Source organism: Arabidopsis thaliana, chromosome 2 (assembly GCF_000001735.4).
Source record: "Arabidopsis thaliana chromosome 2, partial sequence".
NCBI lineage: Eukaryota > Viridiplantae > Streptophyta > Magnoliopsida > Brassicales > Brassicaceae > Arabidopsis > Arabidopsis thaliana.
This window is the reverse complement of record NC_003071.7, coordinates 5,627,713-5,643,149: the sequence shown is the minus strand read 5'-3', so window position 1 is coordinate 5,643,149 and position 15,437 is coordinate 5,627,713. Positions and strand designations below refer to the sequence as shown.

The following is a 15,437-nucleotide window of genomic DNA, read 5'->3' as shown; positions in this document are numbered from 1 at the left end:
CTACTTGAGTCTTGAGCATTATGTTTGTCTTCAACTTCTTAGTATAATAAATTTCTTACAATAAATTAATATTGTTACTCATAAGCAGACAATTTTATAGTACGGTTGCTCAATTGTGCTCAAATCGGAACATGCAGTTCCCTTTTTGGTAAATGAAATGCTTTCGATATTTGCGTAGGCCACTCTGAGAAACGAGCTCCAGAAACAAGACTGGTGTTAAAAGTTTAAACTCTTGTTTTTTGACTCTTTTCAATTTCCTAATAACTTGATGTCAGAATCAGAATCTCATAACAAAAAACAAAAGAGACAGGTTTGATTGAGATTGAAAGAGGAAGATTAATGTAATGGGAATTGAAGTGCAGAAGATATGGCTTGGAGAAAGAGAGGATGCACATCTTCACCCGAGAACACTTCTGACTCCAACTTCTCCATGTGAGGCCATATCTACAAGAACATGGTGAAACAAGTCAATATTCAATCTACTAAAGCTCTTACAACAACATCCCAACTATTAAGTTATTTTTTACCTCGCTCGCATATTGCCTTGTAAATGCCGTGAGATAGCCAAGTGTTGATAAGCACCACTGTTCTCTCTCACCGACTTCGCAACTCTTCTTTGGGTTTCCATTCTCGCTGTCCACGTCCATCGCAGATGGCTTGTCATCTTCAGCACCTATAGATTTTAGATCCTGCACTGATCTCACTTTAGTTGGATCTGGGAGCCGTTCCTTCAGTACACCTAAGAAACTTTGGAACAGCAAGAGCAGTAAAACCTATGCACAAGTCAACTCAATTAGCTTTTAGTAGATAAAAGGAAATAATAAGATCATGTGCTGCATTAAACTAATATATAATACCTCGGTCTCAGAGAGAGCTCTGTTAAGAAGAGCCTCTTTTGCCTCTAGGGACTCCCGAAGAGATAACTCCGCTTCCCCTGTCTTCTCCACTGTTGATTTTAAACGCTTCATCTTCGCTGGATTCTCACCAAGAACGGGTTCACCTTCCACTAGGGAAAGTTTGCTCTCAGCAGCCTCCAACTCTACTCGTGCATTGGCTGAAGCTTTCTCAGCAACCAAAACATTTTTCGTAATGTTTGATATATCTTTCCTCAAATCAGAGATACGGTTATAAGTCTTGTTAAGAGCATTGCCAAGTATCTGCAGAGACAGAAACAGATTTACGAAGATAAACAAACTTGCTCTGCAGAGTGTAGAAAATAAATATACTTCTGTTAAAACGCAACTGACCTCCCATGGCTGATCAGACACATGAAACTGATCAACATTTTCTGGAGAGAACACCCATCTAACAATTGCCTGATTAGATACTAGTCTATAACCCATCATCCTATCAATTGCCACCGCCGTCATTTGTACATTGTTTTTCCAGTATGTACTCACTTGAGATAATAGCATCACCTGCTTATCGTTATCAGGACAAAGCTTTGAAAATACTTGGCCATATCGCTCCAGGACAGTGACCAAATGAGTGAAACTTTTTGATCCGATGTCAAGTAAGGTCTGTACAACTATTGTAAGAGTAACTTCAAAACCATGAACTGGATATATCGTTTCTTCAATCCACACTATCATGTCACGTGCGGTTTGTTTTTCCTTGACCTTCCTGCTCAATTCGGCTGACAATTGCTGTTCTTCTGTTTTCTCTTTACCTTCTTCCAAGGAATACATAAAATTCGGACCAGCTTTTGGAGGAAGTAATTCTTCTAGGGCAGTCGCATTCTCAATGCTCTGTTAGACACACATAGAAAAAACAATATAGCCTGAGGAAGGATATCTGATGCTTAAGTTTGGAATGATATATCCATGTGGATAACAAGATGAAACATTGATCCCCCACAAAATGGAATAAGACAAATAACCCTAGGCTAAGAGAAAAGTATATCTGATGCTTAAGTTTGGCAGCTATTAGGATATCTGACGATCTGTTACCTGCTTAATTTTATCCCAGTAAGACAAGCGTACTTCTCTTTGCAAAATCTCCTGAACAAATACACGCTTAGGGGCCCACTTGGGAAGATCCAACACAAAAGCCCACTCTTCCCACGGCCAGATGAATTGGAAGTTGGATCTGTTAAGCATGGAGTTATCAACATGAGAGTAGAGAGCAAAACGAAATACGTAATCAACTTCATGTGATGAATAACATATTTCTCAATTAATCGAGAAAGTAAGACTCAAACACGACCACTGTATCATGTAAACGAATCGTCAGTAATGCTGACTGAAAATCCATATTTTATGTTTCAATAATCCATATTTTATAAGCTAGGTAACTTTCTAACATATATGGAACATTCACCAAACATTCGACAATAAAGCACCTTTTCCAGATTACAAAAAATCAAGAGGTAAGAAATATGAAATTATATACTTACAAGTGGTGAGAAAACCAGAGGATAAGACGCGTCCTGGATTCCATGTCTAAGTCGGATATTTTCTCAAATAGTGCACGAACAGCGCCAGCAACAACAGCAGGAAAGGCACCCGGAAGAGCCTAAATTAATTGAATATTTGGAATCAGGTTGAAAAAAGAAATAACAGCAGGGATTTAAAAACCATCGGATGAACAGTATAATCCTTTGTACCTTACAAAGATCCATAATCACGAGTGTATAATAAAGAGTCTTGAATGGTGGCTGGGGTAGCAGCAGTATCTGAAAAACAGTAGATACAATTGTTATATTTAAAAATCACAGATCTTGGAATTAATTGGTATAATCTGCCAGAAACGTATGCTTTTATATTACAACGTGAATACTCACTAGAGAGATAATCCCAAAATTTATACAACAGAAGTTACCTGAGAAAATAGTGTCTCTGCCATAAGATACTCGTACCGAAATGTAACAGGAAGATTAGCCATGTAGGATGCACACTCCTTCCGACTAGCTTTGCAATAAATTAATTAGTGAAACAAAATTCTATATAATTTAAGAAGGCAAACAAAATTTAGTAACCAGAAAGAAAGAGACTTAGCATAAGCTAAGATGTTGATTAGAAAACATGTATATGCTAGGCAAGTCTACAACCATAATAATGACTTAAATAAGTATATGCTAGGTTCAACTAGATACTCAACGCAAAAACACTAGCCCTTAGTAGTAGCCAATTAGTCGCCCAGCTGAATCAGTGACCATATTATTCAAAGAGTAAGTCATGAACTTAGATTAATACACCATACTCTAAGGTTAATAATTTAGAAAACACGTGACTAATTTGCTATGGTTGGGGGACAAAAACCAAGATCTACACCAAAACCAGCATGAATGGACGACCACTGTGCAAGAAAAATATAGAAGAAACATACAAAAACGTCAAAAGAACACAAGCTTTGGGAAAATACACACCATCCATTCAAATAGAAGAGCACATCCAGCAAATACTCCTCCACGACAAAACGATCAATTGGTTGTACATCCTGCGAGTTTGATAGTTACAGAATCAGAAGAAAGGGTAGACAAAGAAAAGGAATACAAAAGGACACCATATAACCCATATATCAATCTACAAATATAATAGGTTAGAAAAAAGAAAAATGTTGACGACTGAAAAGGTAGCAAGTATAATAAGCTTCCATTAGCATGAAATATGTCCTATTCAGATAAACAATGACATCAAAAACCAGAATATTACCTCCATTTTATTAGCTGGAAATATATTCAACCTACGAATTCTCTGGGGATATCTCGTCAATGCATCATGCTTTTGCTTGCCACTGTATGCCCTCGAATGATCAGAAGGTGGACTCGGTTGTTCCATACATTTAATGGGACGTAGCTCATGAAACTTTCCAGCAACGAGTTGAGCTTCAAACGAGAGATGAGGCCTAGGTACTAGCACATTGAATATGCATGAAATTGTCAATTGTAATATACAACTAATATCTCTAGTCATATGAACTGATCAATTTGTAAGTCAAACAAGGTAGATAAGGATATTAAAAGAGAGGGTTCGTAGAAGATTGCAATCTTGTAATACAAAGAGATATGAGAAGTTGACAAAATAAGCATACCGCTTTCAAGTTTCCATCCATTGGAAGCCAGAGACTGAATTCGATCCAATAGATCCTCCACGAAATCCTAACGAGACACAAATGAGAAAGACGAATGACGCAGACCAAAAGTTATCACACCATGATACAAAATTCAACAGATATCTATCTCAAACAAAAGCAGAAATGAAACGTCACATCCATGCATCTTATTTATACATTTGCCAAGACATCTACCGAAACAAAATCAGAGGGGCAGCTAACACAAAGCAAATACAACAACTTCAAGAATTAAACACTAAAAGGCAAACCTTCTCTGCAAGGCTGCTTTCAAATTCTCCGTTGTGAAAAAAGTTTAACCCAGAGGTGGAAGAATTCTTTCGGATGCTCAAATAAGCTTGTATCCCAACTAACACTCTTTCAATCTCATCAGGAACTTGCTGCAAACCAAAGGGAAATTCAGCGGCCATACAAGTTAAGATAATAGATATGAAAGCAGACTAACAAAGTTGGTTGCAGATCCAACAAGGATGACATCATTATAAAATTGGAAACGCATATCCAGTATTCTAATAGCCTTCAATGTAAATAATTTCTAGAATGTATTTAGTCCAAGAGCAGTACCTCAGCGAGTTCTGATCCTCCCCACGGGAGGCTGGACAAGATGCATATAACGTAAAAGTCAGCTTGTGGCTGCCATGATGGATTTCCTTTCTCTTCATCCACAGTAGTGGCAGCAGATGATAGCAATGTTTCGAAGACGACAATCAAAGAAGCAGGTTGAATAACCTTACTGCACAACTAAAGAACCCAACTAAAACATGTTAGAAAATAGACAAAACATCTCAAAATTTTCACAAATACTGTTCTATATACTTCGCACTTTTATTTTTTAGACGCTTTCTGTGTATTAGAAACATGAACTAACATATTAAATAGACGAAGCAACCATGAAACATGATTAGCAACCATACCAGGGAAGTCATAAAGCGAAGCAATATACGGATACTGTTGCAGTTGCCAGAATCTAAAGCGACCTGGCATGTTTGACCAAGAAAAACAGTCACATTAGAAACAAAAGTAACTGAGAAAACTTATGTTATCAATTTATCCTTGGCCTTTGATGTACAGATTAGATTATTCACCTGGAAATTAGCGTGGACACTTTCTACTAGCTTCTGGACAAAATCTTCATTCTCCAAGTTCAACAAACCAATCTTAAACATGTGGAAAGACATCCATCAAACTTCGAAGTATGTGTATCAGATTAAATCGAACTAATTTATAACAGGGAACAGGGTATCTCAGTTCAAAAATAGATCCAAATGCTACTTACACAGATAAGAATTATACACAGAAAATATTCAAGCATTCTTTATTACTCAGAAGTTAGCAAATATTGATGAATACTATGAATAAATAGATTCCTACAACATGTTATATATGATATAATAGACACAAAATGATCCACCTTAAGGGCATTTCCACTATTATTTGTGTTTCTGAAGTGTTCATTTGTTTCAAGTTAAATGCCTTCCGTTATTGCTTCGAGCTAATTATTCTTCGATAAGAATCAGTTCACAGATACCATAACATACTCAATCAAAACCTCCACATATATAACACATCTAAATGCAAGCCCAACATCCAACACATACCCAGAAATGAAAAAGCCAAGGTAACTAGTTTATAAGAGACTTACCAAAGTCCCATACAAAGGAATCTTATGAGGCAATTGTTCAGCACATTGTAGTAGAAACTGTTAAGACGAAAACAAAAATAATGAGAACACACAATAATAATATCCACAGAGATACATCACAACAGATCCTAAAATTGAAGGCTCGAAGTCACTTACAGGCAAAACTTGATCTCCAGAACGCTCGATTTCTCTACGAATGACACCGAAACAAGTCTCCTGTATATAGAGAATCGGAAAAGTTTTGAGTAGTGAGAAAATTAGGGTTTAAGAGCGAGGATGAATCGAGAGAGAGATACTGACGATGTGGTCTTTGTAGTCGGAGGAAGTGCCGTACTCAGGTCCCTTTTCGCCGATGCGAAGGAGAAGAGTTTTCCAATTGCTCATCTTCTTCCGAGAGGTTTTTCTTCAGTTCGTCTCTTTGTTGTTTCTCCTTTGGTATCAGTCACTCTGCCCTAGTTTTTTTTTTTATGTCCGTGTCTCGTCAAAACTAATTTTTTTTTTTTTTTCTCATAAGTGTTGTCATCTAAGAAAAGGAGTTCACAAAAAGAGTTTGACAAAAAGTTTTTCTCTCTCTTCTTTCTCTTAGTAGCTGAAACTAGCCGTTAAAACAATAGTCGTCCCAGTTAATTTGGAGCCTAAAGACTTTTCTCTCAGGTGTTCTATTCTGAACGGAGCTTCTACCAGAAATATTTACGTGTTCGGTCCGGTCTAAATTGTTGTTTTCTTCCTCGGATTTTTGGTAGTTCTGACTCTTTCTCTGTTACGAGAGTTTGCTTTGTGATTCTCAGTTCTGTGTTGGTTATCATCTGAATTACTCGGATTTCTTCACTGTTTTTTCTCTTGGAGTTTGTTTCCTGCAAATCAGGTTTGACGAGTTCGGGAAAGTTGTTTACTCTCTATCAGGATCTCATCATGGAGCTGGATAAAGCCATTCAGAATATGTCGATTTAAGACAATAAGCCTCTGATTCTTTCTGATCAACCGCGCTTTTGTTCAATTAACAGAAACAACTGTCGTTAGTTGGGTAGGTTTTTGAATCTAGAGAATCAAAGGATGTCTAATTGGATATTAGATATGCCACGAATTTGGAGAATTTCTTCTCGGGTTAGAGGTGTTGCTCTCTCAAAGGATCGATTCCAATTTTTCTTCAAATCTGAGGAAGATTTAGAAGAAATTATGAAAATTGGAGTTTGGACAGAAGATAAATTGGGGTGTAGTCATGGATAGATGGATTGAGAATCCTCCAATTGATTATCTGAATTTTCTTCCAATCTGGGGTCGAGTGAGGAATATTTCGGTGAACTATTATACTCAGGACACAATTAAAGAGATCACGAGCTGTATTGGGGAAGTGAAGGAGGTGGTGATGGACTCTGAAAAATCACAGTTTCAGGACTATGTTCGTGTTCGGGTTTTGTTTCATGTCGCCAATCCACTTCGTAACAATAAAGAGGTACAACTTCCATCTGGTGAAGTTGTCACAATTTCTTTTGACTATGAACAGATTAGAAAGAGATGTTTCTTGTGTCAAAGATTAACTCATGATAAAAATAGATGCCCATCCAAAGTCTTAGATTCCATCAAACATGATGTGAGATCATTACAAGAGAAAGGCAAACAGAAGAAGATGTTTTTACCGAGGCTGGCTGAGTTTCCCTTTCAGTCAATTGCTCCCAAAGGAAGGGTAGATGCTTTGCCAGCAAATCCTCTATCAGCTACTGTTGCAATTGATAGTCATCCAGAGAATACTTTGTTAGCTGAGATGCTAGATTTGGACATTAGTACTGGATTTACCACATGTGTTGGTGAGGCTAGTTCCTCCACTTCAGGGTTTAAACATCATATAATGCAGGATTTCACTCCTTTTCAGTTCAGGAAAGAAAAACTAGTTAATGAGCTGTCTCTGAAGAATAAGGTTATTCAGTCTCCTGCCTCTCCTCATTTTGAAAAGGTGTTCAAAAGGAAAAGAAAACCCTCAGACATTACAGAAGCTCAAAGTTTCAAGAGAGACAAGAATACGGTGGTTCCAAGTGAACCACCGTTGGATCAGTAAGGCGTCCTTAGTTGGAATTGTCAAGGCTTGAGGAATCCTTGGACAATTCGACACCTTAAGGAGATGAAAAAAAATCATATCTCGGACATTTTATTCTTCATGGAGACTATGAATCCTGACGAGTTTGTTTCAAAAGTTATTGATTGGCTTGGTTATAACTATATGTATACAATAGAACCTCAAGGGAGAAGTGGTGGCTTAGCAATCTTTTGGAAAAGCCATTTGGACATTGAGATTCTTTTTGATGATAAACATCTTTTGGATCTTCAGTGTTCTTCTAGAAATAAAGTATGCTTTGTTTCTTGTGTTTATGGGCATCTGGTGACATATCTTAGGCCTTAGGTTTGGGATAAGTTGTGTAGTCTTGGATCACATCGGAAGCAAGCTTGGTGTATGATAGGTGACTTCAATGATATTAAGTCGAAAACGGGAAAGAGAGGGGTCCGAGAAGAGTACCTTCTTCGTTTCAATCTTTTCAAGACATGTTGAATACTTGTGATATGCATGAACTAGGTAGTACAAGCAATGGCTTTACTTGGGGAGGGACTAGAAATGGTCAATGGATTCAGTGTAGATTGGATAGATGCTTTGGGAATTCCTCTTGGTTTTCTTTGTTTCCAAATTCTCACCAGTGGTTTCTGAGAGATTTGGATCTGACCATCGTCCTGTTTTAGTCAAGTTTATTAATGATAACGAGTTGTTTCGTGGACAGTTTTGTTATGACAAAAGAATAGCTGATGATCCTTCTTGTATTCAAGTGATTTCCAACTCTTGGACCAATGCAATGTCTCAAGGTTCTCACTCCTCTATCTTTAGTCTTATTGAATGTCGAAGAGCTATTAGTGTATGGAAAAAAATCAGCTGATACTAATGCTTAGAGTAGGATTCAAAGATTGAGGAAAGATTTGGATTTGCTGAAAAGTTATGAGTTTCCAAATTGGCCTAGAATTGCATATATTAAAGATCAATTGGGTCTTGCTGATGAGGATGATGAACTCTTTTGGAGACAGAAAAGTAGTCAAAAATGGCTGTTTGCTGAAGATAAAAACATTGGTTTTTTCATGCTTCTTTGAAATCTTCTAGATTAGGGAACTCTTTGAGCTTCCTTCTGGATGAAAATGGACAAGAACACACCAGGATTAGTGAGAAAGGGAAAATTGCTTCTTCGTTCTTTCAGCATCTTTTTTCATCTTCTTATCCAATAGGCCAGGATAATTTTTTGAATGGTTTTCAAGCAAAGGTTTCATTGGATATGAATCAACAATTAACTCAAGATGTCACAGAATTGGAAGTGTATAATGCAGTGTTTTCTATTAATTGTGAAAGTGCTCTAGGACTAGATGGATTTACTGCTTTGTTCTTTCAACAACATTGGGATTTGGTTAAAACTCAGGTCTTAAGCGAGTTTTTTTTTTTTTTGAGAATGGTGTTATACCACAGGATTGGAATCACACTCACATTTGTCTCATTCAAAAAATCACAAAACCGAGAAGTATGTCGGATTTAAGACCCATCAATTTGTGCTCTGTCTTATATAAGATCATCTCTAAGATCCTCACTGCCAGATTGAAAAAACATCTTCCAAGTATTATCTCTTCAACTCAATCCGCTTTTGTTCCTCAAATATTGGTTTCTGATAATATCTTAGTGGCTCATGAACTGGTGCATAGTCTTAGAACTAATGATAGAATGTCAAGAGAAGAGATGGCCTTCAAGACTGATATGTCTAAGGCATATGATAGGGTTGAGTGGGTTTTTTTGGAAGCTATTATGAAGGCTCTTGGTTTTGACAGGAAATGGATTGCCTAGATTATGCAGTGTGTAACAACTGTTTCTTACTCTGTGCTGATTAATGGGCAACCTTATGGTCACATTATTCCAGAAAGAGGTATTAGACAAGGTGATCCCCTCTCTCCAGCTTTGTTTGTTTTATGCACGGAGGCTTTAATTCATATTCTTAATGAAGCTGAAAAGAAAGGAAAAATTTCAGAAATTCAGTTTCAAGCTGAAGGAATATCAATAAACCATTTGTTGTTTGCTGATGATACCTTGCTTTTGTGTAGGGCCACAAAGGAAGAATGTGAGGAACTATTGAATTGTTTATCTAATTATGGTCACATTTCTGGCCAACTGATTAATTTAGATAAATCTGCAATCACTTTTGGGGCCAAAGTTGGTGATGATCTCAAGAATTGGATAAAACATCGGTCTGAAAAATTTCTTTAGAAGGTGGTTTACCTGACTGTTTACGGGGTTCTAAAAAGGAGCTGTTTGGATTTATTAAGGAAAAGCTACACACTCGTTTGACAGGCTGGTATGCTAGAAAACTATCTCAGGGTGGCAAAGAGGTTTTACTCAAATTTATTGCTCTGGCTCTTTCTTTATATGCAATGACTTGTTTTCGACTGCCGAAGACTTTGTGCAAAATTTTGACCAGTGTGATGATGGATTTCTGGTGGAATACTATGCAACAAAAAAAAATTCACTCGATTGGATGGAAAAGGTTAACTATACCTAAGGATCAGGGAGGGCTTGGTTTTAAGGATCTGCAATGTGTTAACCAAGCTTTATTAGCCAAACAGGCATGGAGATTAATTCATGAGAAAGAAAGTCTCTTTTTCAAAGTTTTTAAGAGCATGTATTTTTCCAACTCTGATCTTCTTACTACTATTAAAGGAACTAGGCCCTCTTATGCTTGGAATAGTATTTTGTATGGTAGAGAATTACTCATTCAAGGTTTAAGAACAATCATTGGGAATGGGAATCAGACTTATGTTTGGACTGATAAATGGTTGAATGATGGACAAAATAGAAGACCAATGAATAGGCAGCTTTTAATGGATATTAAGTTGAAAGTTAGTCAACTTATTGATTCTGTGTCTAGAAATTGGAATCTCAACATGCTTAGAGATCTGTTTCCTTGGAAGGATATTCAGTTGATTCTCAACACAGACCAGTGGTTTATAAAGAAGACTATATTTGTTGGGATCACTCGAATAATGGTCTTTATTCGGTTAAGTATGGGAATGATTTGATAAGCAAGAAGACTCATAATCAGTTGTATCAAGAGTCTGAGGTTCATCCATCTTTAAATCCATTGTTTGCTAAAATTTGGACTTTAAAGACAGTTCTAAAAATTAAAATCTTCCTCTAGAAAGTTTTAAAAGGGGCAGTTGTTGTTGAAGACAGACTCAGAACTAGAGGAATGATTATTAAGGATGGATGCTTATTGTGTGATGAAACAATCAATCATATTTTGTTTCAATGCCCTTTTGATAGACAAGTTTGGGCTCTTTCTCATTTGTCATTTTCAGGCTTTGAATTTTTGGGTTCTGTTTATGCAAACATAAGCTCTTTGTTTGATTTACCACAAAGACATGATATTCATCATCGGTTGAGATTGTTGGTCCTTGGATTATTTGGTTTTTTATGGAAAAACAGAATTAAATTGTTATTTGAGGGTATAGGATCAATGACAGTTAATCTAGTGGACAAGGCGTTTGAGGAATGTCATCAATGGTGTTTGGCTCAGGCTCATAGTCATGAAAATCATAAAGTTTTGCCCTCTCAGAAATGGATTCCACCTCTGCCAGATGAATTGAAATGCAATATCGGCTTTGCTTGGTCTAAGAAACATCAACTCTCAAGGGCATCTTGGGTGGTTAGAGACTCACACGGTGAGGTTCTGCTGCATAGTATAAGATCTTTTACTCAGGTACTATCTCTTTTTGATGCTAAGATGCAAAGTTGGGAATGGGCTTTAGACTGTATGTCTCATCATCATTTTGATAAATTCACATTCGCCTCATCCACCTATGACATTATTCAAGCTTTGCACAAACCAAGTGAGTGGCCTAATGTTTTGGGTCATATTACTGAGCTTCTGCTTCTCACTAAAGACAAGCCAAATTAGTTTCTCATGATGGAACGTGCTCACTGTAATAGAGGCGCTTCTGACATAGCAACAAGTGTGATCACAGGTTTCAGATTTCAATCTTACGTGGCAAGAGGATACCCTTTGTGGATGACAATGGTTTTACTGCAGAGAGAGGTAATTAGAATGGTGATTGGGATATTTTTGTGTCTTGTTAGATTTTTTAAGTTTAATGTTTCTTTAGATTTGGGTTTTGTTTTTGCGGCTTCTTTTTTTTAGCCTTTATTTTATTAATGTTTAACTTTAGGTTATTCATTTTATAGTTCCTTTCTTCTATTTATACTTCTTTGTTAGAGTCTTTTATATCTCAATTTCATTTTCTTCCTTCATACTCTGAGTAACATGGCGGATAAGCTGTGGGATGAGATACAAAACCTTGAGTTAGGTCCGGAGGATCCGACTCTGTTTATTCCACATGAAGCTTATGTTATGGTGGCTGAAACCAACAGGCTGAGTATAATAGCAAGACCTCTCAATCCACGGGTACAAAATCTCTACTCTGTTATTGCTGCTTTACCAAGATCTTGGGGTTTAACAACTCATGTTCATGGAAGAGTTTTAGATGCTACGTATGTGCAATTCCTGTTTCACACAGAAATGGACTTGGTCTCAGTACAAAGGAGGGAACCATGGCTTTTTAACAACAGGTTTGTTGCATCTCAAAGATGGGAGCCTGCTCCTGCTTTAAACTTTGTCACTACCATTGATCTTTTGGTTCAGATGCGTGGTATTCCCCTTCCTTATGTGTATGAAGAAACAGCTTTAGAGATTGCTCAAGAGATTGGAGAGATTATCTCTTTAGACTTTCATGATGCTACTTCAACTCAGATTGCTTATATTAGAGTCCGGGTTCAGATTGGTATCACCGAGCGTCTAAGGTTATTTCAACGCATCACTTTTGAGTCAGGAGAATAAGTTGTAATTCGGTTTCAGTATGAACGATTAAGACGTATCTGTAGTAGCTGTTTCAAGTTCAATCATAACAGGAACTATTGTCCTTATCTTCAACGTCTGCAGAGCATTGACCGGGAAAGAGCGGCCTTTCGAGATAGTGTTTTAAGGTCCAGTTTAAACTCTCAGTCTCAGATGACTGCTAGTTTCTTGCCTGCTCCTTGAACTCCACCTCCAAGGGTCCCAGCTCCTCCATTGAATCCAGAAGAATTAGCAGGTGCTAGTCCTTATTTTCCAAGTTCAAGAAATGCAGCTTTCCAACCTTACATGGTTCCTTCTACTCAAGGAGGTGTAGGTCGTCATCATGTCTTCCCAGACTCTAACATTAATCCTTCCTCTGGAGCTGCGATTACTTCAGGAGTTCGACGTGTTTATGAGGTAGGAGAATCATTTCGTCCTTGTCCAGATGGAGAATCTCGCAATAACAGGAACATTGGGGAGTCTTCTAAACGAAAAAACTTAGTGATTCTACAAAGTGACAATGAGAAGGCAAACTAAGCATCAAGAAACTGATCATCAAATGGGAGGTATTCTGAAACTTCCTAAGAAGCGTTAACCACTCAATGGATTTTGTCATATTTTTTGGTTTATGGCTGCCATGGTTTCATGTTGCAGTCTTAGTTAAGGGTTTGAATAATAGCTAGGATAGGGTCTCTATATCACTTTTTGGATCATGAGATATTGAGTGCTTTGTGTTTTCAGTTTTATGGTTATCTTTTGCAGCATGGATTACTCTTGTTAGGTCAATCCATTGTTGTTTAGTTTCTAAGGCAGGTGTTTTGTTGACTTCATGGAGAAGATGACTACCGTGCTAAAGACCAAATACATTTTGGATATGGTTTTGTGTTACTTTTTGGAACTGATCACATCGGCTGTGTTTTGTAGTTTCAGTTTCAATATTTAAGTTCTACAACATGGATTCCGCTTGTTTGGTTTTCCATTGTTGTTTTCTGTTTAAAGTGTTGTCTGTAGCATGAAGGTGGATTGTTCCACTCTTGTATCTTTGGCAAACTCTGTTATAAATGAAAAGCAACACTTATGAGGAAAAAAAAGTGTTGTCATTCATTGAAACGAAAGTCTATCAAAGTACATGTGTGGAAACATCCACTTACAACCTTCAGGCAACAACATGTGAAACTTAAAACATAACAGAACTTTTAAACTACAAACTAACAACTATGGATAAACCAAAGTTAACACATAAGTATCCATGTTGTAGAACAAAAGATGGAACAAAAGGTGCAAGTAAAACAGCAGACCAAAACAGATATGTCATTCCGAACTCCAAAAAGTGATGCAGAGACCATATCTGAGTTGTTATTCAAACCTGAAACTGAGGCTGCAACCATGAAACCATAGCAGCCTTAAACCAAAAAATGTGACAGAATGAGCATAGTGATTAACGTTTCTTAGGAGGTTTCAGAATACCTCCCATTCTTTGCTCAGTTTCTTGTTGTTTGTGTTGTCTTGACTCCTTATCACGCTGAAGAATGACCAAGTTCTTCCTCTTAGATGACTCCCCAAGATTCATGTTATTGTGAGATTCCCCATCTTGAACACCTCTTGATGATTCACCCACCTCAAAGACTCGCATTATTCCAGAAGTAATCGCATCTCCAGAGGATGGACTGATGTTAGAGTCAGGGAAAATCTGTTGACGTCCAATATCAACTTGAGTAGTCGGAATTGTGAAAGCTTGGAAAGCTGAATATCTTAAAATGGGAAAGTATGGAGTAGCTGCTGCCAATTCTTGTGGATTCAGTGGAGGTGTTGGCACTCGTGGAGGTGGATGTAAAGGAACCTGAAGAGAGCTATCAGTCATCTGAGATTGAGAGTTAAAGCTTGACCTCAAAACACTATCTCTGAAAACAGCTCTTTCCCTGTCAATGCTCTGAAAACGTTGGCGATAAGGATAATAGTTCAAGTTATGGGTAAACCTAAAACAACTATAGATGCGCCTAAGTCTCTCATACTGAAACCGAATTAAAGCCGTTTCTCCTGACTCAAAGGTGATTCTCTGAAAGAACCTTAAACGATCAGTAATACCAAAACGAACTCTAACTCGGATATAAGCAATCTGTGTAGAAGTGGCATCATGAAAGTCCAAAGATATAATCTCCCCAAGCTCTTGAGCAATCTCTAGCTCTGTTTTTTCAAAAACATAAAGAATTGGTATGCCACGCATTTGAACCCAAAGATCAATTGTGGTTACAAAATTCAAAGAAGGAGCAGCCTCCCATCTTTGAGATGCAACAAACCAGTTATTAAACAACCATACTTCCCTCCTTTGAACCGATAACAAGTATATCTCTGTTTGAAACAGAAGTTGAACATACGTAGCATCTAGGATTCGTCCATGAACATGAGCAGTAAGACCCCAAGCTCTTGGTAAAGCATTAATAACAGCGTTAAAATTTTGTACCCTTGGAAGCAGAGGTCTGGCAATCAGACTAAGCCTGTTGCGGTCTTCAACCATCACATAGGCCTCATTGGGAATGAACAAAGTAGGATAATCTTGACCCAACTCCAGATTTTGAATCTCGTCCCATAACACATCGACCATGTTGAGATGTAGAGAACTAGAGAAAAGAGAAAGGGATAACTAACACTAAAACTAAAAAACAGAGAATATATATAGACTTAGAGAACCAAAGAAGCTAAAACTTTGGTCGAATAGAAAAAGACTAAAGTATAATAATAAAACTATTGGGATATTAAAACAAATTAAGAATGATAAAAGAAAGATAAAGACAATAGAACCTGCAGACTAAGAAGACCTGACACGA

The 15,437-nt window shown here is 37.4% G+C and overlaps 3 protein-coding genes and 2 pseudogenes across 5 annotated transcripts; 3 read left to right on the top strand and 2 right to left on the bottom strand.

Moving 5' to 3' along the window:
* Positions 1-83: 83 nt before the first annotated feature.
* ABH1 (ARM repeat superfamily protein) lies at positions 84-6,266 on the bottom strand. Its single transcript, NM_126934.4, has 18 exons — positions 6,014-6,266; positions 5,870-5,929; positions 5,714-5,770; positions 5,157-5,228; positions 4,986-5,048; positions 4,636-4,812; positions 4,323-4,451; positions 4,033-4,099; positions 3,654-3,853; positions 3,368-3,438; positions 2,821-2,905; positions 2,606-2,674; positions 2,396-2,514; positions 1,950-2,088; positions 1,248-1,748; positions 858-1,157; positions 528-773; positions 84-444 (listed from the first exon to the last, which is right to left on the bottom strand). The coding sequence occupies exons 1-18, from the start codon at positions 6,095-6,097 to the stop codon at positions 337-339; spliced, it is 2,547 nt and encodes an 848-aa protein (NP_565356.1). The 5' UTR covers positions 6,098-6,266; the 3' UTR covers positions 84-336.
* A 353-nt stretch (positions 6,267-6,619) lies between these two features.
* Positions 6,620-7,675, top strand: AT2G13530 (annotated as a pseudogene; the record flags this gene model as incomplete). Its single annotated transcript has 1 exon — positions 6,620-7,675.
* Positions 7,676-7,763: 88 nt separating this feature from the next.
* Positions 7,764-11,828, top strand: AT2G13520 (annotated as a pseudogene; the record flags this gene model as incomplete). The annotated part of the gene is made up of 1 exon: positions 7,764-11,828.
* Positions 11,829-12,042: 214 nt separating this feature from the next.
* AT2G13510 (Ta11-like non-LTR retrotransposon) lies at positions 12,043-13,149 on the top strand (the record flags this gene model as incomplete). The annotated part of the gene is made up of 2 exons (NM_126933.1): positions 12,043-12,578; positions 12,831-13,149. 2 exons carry the CDS (start codon positions 12,043-12,045, stop codon positions 13,147-13,149), a joined length of 855 nt encoding a protein of 284 aa, NP_178977.1.
* A 901-nt stretch (positions 13,150-14,050) lies between these two features.
* AT2G13500 (Ta11-like non-LTR retrotransposon) lies at positions 14,051-15,214 on the bottom strand (the record flags this gene model as incomplete). The annotated part of the gene is made up of 2 exons (NM_126932.1): positions 14,051-14,279; positions 14,427-15,214. The coding sequence occupies 2 exons, from the start codon at positions 15,212-15,214 to the stop codon at positions 14,051-14,053; spliced, it is 1,017 nt and encodes a 338-aa protein (NP_178976.1).
* Between the last annotated feature and the right edge of the window lie 223 nt (positions 15,215-15,437).